Below are 10,353 nucleotides of genomic sequence, written 5' to 3'. Positions count from 1 at the left end.
AACCCAGTGTAAACCCCCCACTCCTCCCCCCTCTCTAAACCCAGTGTAAACCCCACCCCTCCCCCTCTCTAACCCAGAGTAAACCCCCCACCCTCCCCCCCTCTCTAAACCCAGTGTAAACCCCCACACTCCCCACATCTCATACCCAGTGTAAAACCCCCACCCTCCCACCCTCTCTAACCCAGGTGTAAACCCCTCACTCCCCCCCTCTCTAACCCACAGTGTAAACCCCCACCTCTCCCCCCCTCTCTAACCCAGTGTAAACCCCCACTCCTCCCCCCTCTCTAACCCCAGTGTAAACCCCCACTCTCCCCCCCCTCTCTAACCCAGTGTAAACCCCCCACTCCCCCCCCTCTCTAACACCCAGTGTAAACCCCCACTCTCCCCCCCCTCTCTAACCCCAGTGTAAACCCCCACTCTCCCCCCCTCTCTAACCCCAGTGTAAACCCCCACTCTCCCCCCTCTCTAACCCAGTGTAAACCCCCACCCTCCCCCCTCTCTAACCCCAGTGTAAACCCCCACCCTCCCCCCATCTCTAACCCAGTGTAAACCCCCACCTCTCCCCCCCTCTCTAACCCACGTGTAAAACCCACACTCTCCCCCCTCTCTAACCCAGTGTAAACCCCCACCCCTCCCCCCTCTCTAACCCAGTGGTAAACCCCCACTCTCTCCCCCCCTCTCTAACCCAGTGTAAACCCCCCACCCTCCCCCCTCTCTAACCCAGTGTAAACCCCCACCCCCCCCACCCACCCCATCCCCCCCTCTCTAACCCAGTGTAAACCCCCACCTCCCCCCCTCTCTACCCAGTGTAAACCCCACCCTCCCCTCTCTAACCCAGTGTAAACCCACACCCTCTCCCCCCTCTCTAACCCAGTGTAAACCCACCCCCCACCCTAACCCCACCTCCCCCCTCTCTAACCCAGTGTAAACCCACTCTCCCCCCTCTCTAACCCAGTGTAAACCCCCACCCTCCCCCCTCTCTAACCCAGTGTAAACCCCCCACCTCCTCCCCCCCTCTCTAACCCAGTGTAAACCCCCACCTCTCCCCCCCTCTCTAACCCAGTGTAAACCCCACTCTCCCCCCTCTCTACCCCACCCTTAACCCCACAGCTCCCCCCTCTCTAACCAGTAACCCCCACCTCTCCCCCCTCTCTAACCCAGTGTAAACCCCCCCTCCCCCCTCTCTAACCCAGTGTACCCCCCCCCTCTCTACCCAGTGTAAACCCCCACCCTCCCCCCCTCTCTAACCCAGTGTAAACCCCCCACTCTCCCCCCCTCTCTAACCCAGTGTAAACCCCACTCTCCCCCCTCTCTATCCACAGTGTAAACCCCCACCCTCCCCCCTCTCTAACCCAGTGTAAACCCCTCACCCTCCCCCTCTCTATACCCAGTGTAAACCCCACTCCTCCCCCCTCTCTAACCCAGTGTAAACCCCCACTCTCCCCTCTCTCTAACCAGTGTAACCCTCACTCCTCCCCCCCTCTCTAACCCAGTGTAAACCCCCACCCTCCCCCCCTCTCTACCCAGTGTAAACCCCCACTCTCCACCCTCTCTAACCCAGTGTAAACCCCCACCTCTCCCCCCTCTCTAACCCAGTGTAAACCCCCCACTCTCCCCCCCTCTCTAACCCAGTGTAAACCCCACCCTCCCCCTCTCTAACCCAGTGTAAACCCCCACTCTCCCCCCTCTCTATGCCAGTGAAACCTCCACCCCTCCCCCCCCCCTACTCTAACCCAGTGTAACCCCCCCCTCCCCCCCTCTCTAACCCAGTGTAAACCCCCACTCTCCCCCCTCTCTAACCCAGTGTACACCCCCCCACTCTCCCCCCTCTCTAACCCAGTGTAAACCCTCACTCTCCCCCCTCTCTAACCCAGTGTAAACCCCCCACCCTCCCCCCTCTCTAACCCAGTGTAAACCCCCACCCTCCCCCCCTCTCTAACCCAGTGTAAACCCCCACCCTCCCCCTCTCTAACCCAGTGTAAACCCCACCCTCCCCCCTCTCTAACCCAGTGTATAACCCACACCCTCCCCCCTCTCTAACCCAGTGTAAACCCCCACTCTCCCCCTCTCTCTAACCCAGTGTAAACCCCCACCCTCCCCCCTCTCTAACCCAGTGTAAACCCCCACCCTCCCCCCTCTCTAACCCAGTGTAAACCCCCACTCTCCCCCTCTCCAACCCAGTGTAAACCCCCACTCTCCCCCCTCTCTAACCCAGTGTAAACCCCTCACCCTCCCCCCTCTCTAACCCAGTGTAAACCCCCACTCTCCCCCCTCTCTAACCAGTGTAAACCCCCACTCTCCCCCCTCTCTAACCAGTGTATAACCACACCCTCCCCCCTCTCTAACCAGTGTAAACCCTCACCCTCCCCCCTCTCTACCCAGTGTAAACCCCCACTCTCCCCCCTCTCTAACCCAGTGTAAACCCCCACTCTCCCCCCTCTCTAACCCAGTGTAAACCCCCACCTCCCCCCTCTCTAACCCAGTGTAAACCCCCACTCTCCCCCCTCTCTAACCAGTGTATAACCACACACCCTCCTCCCCTCTCTAACCCAGTGTAAACCCCCACTCTCCCCCCTCTCTAACCCAGTGTAAACCCCACTCTCCCCCCTCTCTAACCCAGTGTAAACCCACACCCTCCCCCCTCTCTAACCCAGTGTAAACCCCCACTCTCCCCCCCCTCTCTAACCCAGTGTAAACCCCCACCCTCACCCCTCTCTAACCAGTGTAAACCCCCACTCTCCCCCCCTCTCTAACCCCAGTGTAAACCCCTCACCCTCCCCCCTCTCTAACCCAGTGTAAACCCCCACCCTCCCCCCTCTCTAACCCAGTGTAAACCCCCACTCTCCCCCCTCTCTAACCCAGTGTAAACCCCCACCCTCCCCCCTCTCTAACCCAGTGTAAACCCCCACTCTCCCCCCTCTCTAACCCAGTGTAAACCCCCACTCTCCCCCCCTCTCTAACCCAGTGTAAACCCCCACTCTCCCCCCTCTCTAACCCAGTGTAAACCCCCACTCTCCCCCTCTCTAACCCAGTGTAAACCCCACACTCTCCCCCCTCTCTAACCCAGTGTATAACCACACTCTCCCCCCCTCTCTAACCCAGTGTAAACCCCCACTCTCCCCCCTCTCTACCCAGTGTATAACCACACACTCTCCCCCCTCTCTAACCCAGTGTAAACCCCACACACCTCCCCCACTCTCTAACCCAGTGTAAACCCACACTCTCCCCCCTCTCTAACCCAGTGTAAACCCCCACTCTCCCCCCTCTCTAACCCAGTGTAAACCCCCCACTCTCCCCCTCTCTAACCCAGTGTAAACCCCCCACTCTCCCCCCTCTCTAACCCAGTGTAAACCCCCACTCTCCCCCCTCTCTAAACCCAGTGAAAACCCCCACCCTCTCCCCTCTCTAACCCAGTGTATAACCACACTCTCCCCCCTCTCTAACCCAGTGTAAACCCCCCCCCCTCCCCCCTCTCTAACACCAGTGTAAACCCCCACCCTCCCCCCCTCTCTAACCCAGTGTAAACCCCCACCCTCCCCCCTCTCTAACCCAGTGTATAACCCACACCCTCCCCCCTCTCTAACCCAGTGTAAACCCCCACTCTCCCCCCTCTCTCTAACCCAGTGTAAACCCCCACCCTCCCCCCCTCCTAACCCAGTGTAAACCCCCACCCCCTCCCCCCTCTCTAACCCAGTGTAAACCCCCACTCTCCCCCCTCTCCAACCCAGTGTAAACCCCCACTCTCCCCCCTCTCTAACCCAGTGTAAACCCTCACCCTCCCCCCTCTCTAACCCAGTGTAAACCCCCACTCTCCCCCCTCTCTAACCCAGTGTAAACCCCCACCCTCCCCCCTCTCTAACCCAGTGTATAACCACAACCCTCCCCCCTCTCTAACCCAGTGTAAACCTCACCCTCCCCCCTCTCTAACCCAGTGTAAACCCCCACTCTCCCCCCTCTCTAACCCAGTGTAAACCCCCACTCTCCCCCCTCTCTAACCCAGTGTAAACCCCCACCCTCCCCCCTCTCTAACCCAGTGTAAACCCCCACTCTCCCCCCTCTCTAACCCAGTGTATAACCACACCCTCCCCCCTCTCTAACCCAGTGTAACCCCCCTATCCCCCCTCTCTAACCCAGTGTAAACCCCACTCTCCCCCCTCTCTAACCCAGTGTAAACCCACACCCTCCCCCCTCTCTAACCCAGTGTAAACCCCCACTCTCCCCCCCCTCTCTAACCCAGTGTAAACCCCCACCCTCACCCCTCTCTAACCCAGTGTAAACCCCCACTCTCCCCCCTCTCTAACCCAGTGTAAACCCTCACCCTCCCCCCTCTCTAACCCAGTGTAAACCCCCACCCTCCCCCCTCTCTAACCCAGTGTAAACCCCCACTCTCCCCCCTCTCTAACCCAGTGTAAACCCCCACCCTCCCCCCTCTCTAACCCAGTGTAAACCCCCCACTCTCCCCCCTCTCTAACCCAGTGTAAACCCCCACTCTCCCCCCTCTCTAACCCAGTGTAAACCCCACCTCTCCCCCCCTCTCTAACCCAGTGTAAACCCCCACTCTCCCCCCTCTCTAACCCAGTGTAAACCCCCACCCTCCCCCCCTCTCTAACCCAGTGTATAACCACACTCTCCCCCCTCTCTAACCCAGTGTAAACCCCCACTCTCCCCCCTCTCTAACCCAGTGTATAACCACACTCTCCCCCCCTCTCTAACCCAGTGTAAACCCACACCCTCCCCCCTCTCTAACCCAGTGTAAACCCACACTCTCCCCCCTCTCTAACCCAGTGTAAAACCCCCACTCTCCCCCCTCTCTAACCCAGTGTAAACCCCCACTCTCCCCCCCTCTCTAACCCAGTGTAAACCCCCACTCTCCCCCCTCTCTAACCCAGTGTAAACCCCCACTCTCCCCCCTCTCTAACCCAGTGAAAACCCCCACCCTCTCCCTCTCTAACCCAGTGTATAACCACACTCTCCCCCCTCTCTAACCCAGTGTAAACCCCCCCCCTCCCCCCTCTCTAACCCAGTGTAAACCCCCACCCTCCCCCCTCTCTAACCCAGTGTAAACCCCCACCCTCCCCCCTCTCTAACCCAGTGTAAACCCCCACCCTCTCCCCTCTCTAACCCAGTGTATAACCACACTCTCCCCCCTCTCTAACCCAGTGTAAACCCCCCACCCTCCCCCCTCTCTAACCCAGTGTAAACCCCCACTCTCCCCCTCTCTAACCCAGTGTAAACCCCCACCCTCCCCCCTCTCTAACCCAGTGTAAAACCCCCACTCTCCCCCCTCTCTAACCCAGTGTAAACCCCCACCCTCCCCCCTCTCTAACCCAGTGTAAACCCCCACTCTCCCCCCTCTCTAACCCAGTGTATAACCCACACCCTCCCCCCTCTCTAACCCAATGTAAACCCCCACCCTCCCCCCTCTCTAACCCAGTGTAAACCCCCACTCTCCCCTCTCTCTAACCCAGTGTAAACCCCCACCCCTCCCCCCTCTCTAACCCAGTGTAAACCCCCACTCTCCCCCCCAACCCAGTGTAAACTCCCACTCTCCCCCCCAACCCCGTGTAAACTCCCACTCTCCCCACTGTGTCATCCCAGGTGATCTAGCGTCAATTAGCAGTGGATGTGCTTGCTGGTGAGCTTTGGCAGATATGATAGGCCTCATCCATTAGGCCCCAGCTGACCCGAAACTGCCAACCCATCGTGCCCACGATATAACTCCACATTATTGTTGTTCATCCATGTAGCTGCTTTCTTACTGTTGCTAATGCTGAAATATCTGTCTCTTTGGCAATTAGTGAGCCCAGTTTCCCAAAACTTGGGCAGATGTTACTGGATTACGATCATCCATTGAAGAAGCTCACTGAGGAGTTCACGCCTCACTGGAGGGTAAGCCTATGCCCCGTCCAAACCATCTTCGGGAAATACCCAGTTATCAACTTCCGAGGATTCTTCCCCCAAGATATCAGGAGAGTTGGCTGGTCCAGTACAAAACTGTCAATGTAACAGCTTTATTTAGAAAGGGAAGGAAGTTTCAAAAAAAAGGCCATTTCGCTTCATGCCTGTCCCTGGGAAAATGTTAGTGTCTATTGTAAAGGATGTGCAGTAATAGCAGAGCATTTTGCAATGCGTAATGGAATCAAGCAGGGTCAGCAGGGTTCCAGGAAGGGGAAATGATGTCTGACAAACTGACTGGAATTCTTTGAGGAGGTAACAAGCCGGAGAGATCAAGGGGGAGTGGTGAGTGTAATATATTGGATGTTCAGAAGGTTGTTTGATAAGGTGCTGCACATGAGGTTACTGAATAAGACAACAGCCCATGGTGTTGGGGGCAGTATATGAGCATGGTTTGAGGATTGGTGAACTGAGAAAAGACAGAGGGTAGAGATAAGGGGGCCATTTTCAGGATGGCAACCCATCACTAGTGGAGTACCACAGGGGTCAGTGCTGGAGTCACAATTATTGCCAATATACATTACTGGATGAGGAAAGTGCATGTACGGTAGCCATGTTTGTGAATAACATAGAAATAGGTGGGAAGGCAAGGGGTGAGGATGACGCACTGAGTCTGCAGAGGGATCTTGACAGGTTAGGCCAGTGGGCAAAAACTTGGCACATGGAATACAAGGTGGGGAAAACTGTGAGGTTATTCACTTTGGCAGGAAGAATAGAGGAGCTGAATATTATTGAAATGGAGAAAGACTGCAGAAAGCTACAGAGCAGAGAGATTTGGGAATCCTCATCCATGGATCACAAAAAGCTAGCATCCAAGTCCAGCGGGGAATAAGGAAAGCCAAGGGAATGTTGCTCTTTATTCCAAAGGGAATGGAGTATAAAAATCAGGAGGGTTTGCTAAAACTATACAAGACACCGGTCAGACCACAGCTGGGATACTGTGAACAGGTTTGGGTCCCTTTATCTGAGGAAAGACAGACTGACATTGGAGGCAGCCCAGAGAAGGTCCACTCGGCTGATCCCGGGTATGGAGGGACTGTCCCATGAGGAGAGGTTGAGGAGGTTGGGCCTGGACTCATTGGGGTTTAGAAGAATGAGAGGGGGTGATGCAGCAGACTCAATGGGCTGAATTCTGGATTAGTGGTGCTAGAAGAGCACAGCAGATCAGGCAGCATCCAAGGAGCTTTGAAATCGGGCAAATGCCCTTCATCAGGAATAAAGGCAGTGAGCCTGAAGCGTGGAGAGATAAGCTAGAGGAGGGTGGGGGTGGGGAGAGAGTAGCATAGAGTACAATGGGTGAGTGGGGGAGGGGATGAAGGTGATAGGTCAGGGAGGAGAGGGTGGAGTGGATAGGTGGAAAAGAAGATAGGCAGGTCGGACAAGTCCGGACAAGTCATGGGGACAGTAACTGAGCTGGAAGTTTGGAACTAGGGTGAGGTGGGGGAAGGGGAAATGAGGAAACTGTTGAAGTCCACATTGATGCCCTGGGGTTGAAGTGTTCCAAGGCGGAAGATGAGGCGTTCTTCCTCCAGGCGTCGGGTGGTGAGGGAGCGGCGGTGAAGGAGGCCCAGGACCTCCATGTCCTCGGCAGAGTGGGAGGGAGAGTTGAAATGTTGGGCCATGGGGCGGTTTGGTTGATTGGTGCGGGTGTCTCGGAGATGTTCCCTAAAGCGCTCTGCTAGGAGGTGCCCAGTCTCCCCAATGTAGAGGAGACCACATCGGGAGCAACGGATACAATAAATGATATTAGTGGATGTGCAGGTAAAACTTTGATGGATGTGGAAGGCTCCTTTAGGGCCTTGGATAGAGGTGAGGGAGGAGGTGTGGGCACAGGTTTTGCAGTTCCTGCGGTGGCAGGGGAAAGTGCCAGAATGGGAGGGTGGGTCGGAGGGGGGTGTGGACCTGACCAGGTAGTCACGGAGGGAACGGTCTTTGTGGAAGGCGGAAAGGGGTGGGGAGGGAAATATATCCCTGGTGGTGGGGTCTTTTTGGAGGTGGCGGAAATGTCGGTGGATGATTTGGTTTGTGCGAAGGTTGGTCGGGTGGAAGGTGAGCACCTTGTTCTGTCCTTGTTACGGTTGGAGGGGTGGGGTCGGAGGGCGGAGGTGCGGGATGTGGACAAGATGCGTTGGAGGGCATCTTTAACCACGTGGGAAGGGAAATTGCAGTCTCTAAAGAAGGAGGCCATCTGGTGTGTGCCCAATCCAAAGCTGCGCATCCCTAGGCACAAAGGGACAATTTAGCATGGCCATTCCATCCTAACCTAGACATCCCTGGACACTATGGGACAATTTAGCATGACCAATCCACCCTGACCTGCACATCCCTGGGCACTATGGGACAATTTAGCATGGCCAATCCACCCTAACCTACACATCCCTGGGCACTATGGGACAATTTAGCATGGCCAATCCACCCTAACCTACACATCCCTGGGCACTATGGGACAATTTAGCACGGCCAATCCACCCTAACCTGCACATCCCTGCACACTATGTGACAATTTAGCATGGCCAATCCACCCTAACCTGCACATCCCTGGGCACTATGGGACAATTTAGCATGGCCAATCCACCCTAACCTACATATCCCTGAGCACTATGGGACAATTTAGCATGGCCAATCCACCCTAACCTACACATCCCTGGGCACTATGGGACAATTTAGCATGGCCAATCCACCCTAACCTACACATCCCTGGGCACTATGGGACAATTTAGCACGGCCAATCCACCCTAACCTGCACATCCCTGCACACTATGTGACAATTTAGCATGGCCAATCCACCCTAACCTGCACATCCCTGGGCACTATGGGACAATTTAGCATGGCCAATCCACCCTAACCTACATATCCCTGAGCACTATGGGACAATTTAGCATGGCCAATCCACCCTAACCTACACATCCCTGGGCACTATGGGGACAATTTAGCATGGCCAATCCACCCTAACCTGAACATCCCTGGGCACTATGGGACAATTTAGCATGGCCAATCCACCCTAACCTGCACATCCCTGGGCCCTATGGGACAATTTAGCATGGCCAATCCACCCTAACCTGCACATTTTTGGACTGTGGGAGGGAACCGGAGCACCCAGAGGAAACCCATGCAGGCACTGGGAGAATGTGCAAACTCCACACAGTCAGAATTGAACCCCGGTCCCTGGTGCTGTGAGGCAGCAGTGCTAACCACCGAGTCACCGTGCAGTCCGAGTTAAGTGCATCAATTAAGCTGCAGCAATGTTGACATCCAGAAATCCATGTGTTCAAGTATCTATTGATGTCTTTACACAATACAAGTACGTACGAACAAGTGGTGCTGGAAAAGCACAGCCAGTCAGAGAGCACCTGAGGAGCAGGAGAGTTCCAGCATAAGCCCTTCATCAGGAATGCGGCTGGGCTGGGCTGGGGGGGGGGGGGGGGGGGGGTGGGGGGGGGGGTCGGGGGTGCTGAGACATAAATGACGGGGGGGGGGGGGGGGTGTGGGGGGAAGGTAGCTGAGAGTGGGTAGATGAAGGTGAGGGAGAAGGTGATAGGTTGGCGTGGGGTGGAGCAGATAGATGGAAAGGAAGATGGACAGGTCAGGAGGGCGGTGCCGAACTGGAAGGTTGGAACTGGGACAAGGTGGGGGGGGGGGAAGGGGAAATGGGGAAACCGGCGAAAACTGGGTTGAACCCTCCTCCCACCTCATCCCAGCTCCAACCCTCCAACTCGGCACCGCCCTCTTGACCCGTCCTACCTGTCCATCATCCTTCCCACTTATCGGCTCCGACCTCTGACCTCCCCACCAGGTCAGCAGGTCTGGCAAGCATCCGTGGAGAGAAATCAGAGCTAATATTTCAGGTCCTTCCTCAGAACTGATGGTGCTGAGGAAAATGACAGTTTAAAAGTAGCAGGTAGGGTGGGATAAGGAGTAAAGGATAGGTGGGGATCGAGCCCGAGGTAAAAACAATGACTGCAGATGCTGGAAACCAGATTCTGGATTAGTGGTGCTGGAAGAGCACAGCAGTTCAGGCAGCAACCAAGGAGCTTCGAAATCGACGTTTCAGGAATAAAGGCAGTGAGCCTGAAGCGTGGAGAGATAAGCTAGAGGAGGGTGGGGAGAGAGTAGCATAGAGTACAGTGGGTGAGTGGGGGAGGGGATGAAGGTGATAGGTCAAGGAGGAGGGTGGAGTGGATAGGTGGAAAAGGAGATAGGCAGGTAGGACAAGTCCGGACAAGTCATGGGGACAGTTACTGAGCTGGAAGTTTGGAACTAGGGTGAGGTGGGGGAAGGGGAAATGAGGAAACTGTTGATGTAGAGCCCAAAGAGAGAGAAGAACAGTTGGACAGACAAAGGAGTGGATAACGATCTGGCTGGGAGGGTGAATAGCTGTTAATGGGGCCTGTTAGTGAC

The 10,353-nt window shown here is 56.0% G+C and overlaps 1 protein-coding gene across 1 annotated transcript in view; it reads left to right on the top strand.

Annotated features, from left to right (window-relative positions):
• Positions 1 to 5,802: 5,802 nt before the first annotated feature.
• The window catches only part of LOC140471217 (nck-associated protein 1-like), a 179,230-nt gene continuing 174,679 nt past the window's right edge, over positions 5,803 to 10,353 (top strand). Inside the window, exon 1 of the mRNA XM_072567142.1 lies at positions 5,803 to 5,889. Within this exon, the coding sequence (XP_072423243.1) occupies positions 5,827 to 5,889 (63 nt within the window). The 5' untranslated portion in view covers positions 5,803 to 5,826. The remainder of the gene's footprint in view (positions 5,890 to 10,353) is intronic.

This window comes from Chiloscyllium punctatum, chromosome X (assembly GCF_047496795.1).
Source record: "Chiloscyllium punctatum isolate Juve2018m chromosome X, sChiPun1.3, whole genome shotgun sequence".
Lineage (NCBI taxonomy): Eukaryota > Metazoa > Chordata > Chondrichthyes > Orectolobiformes > Hemiscylliidae > Chiloscyllium > Chiloscyllium punctatum.
Note: the sequence above shows the minus strand (reverse complement) of the source record. Positions and strands in the feature narration are given on the sequence as shown.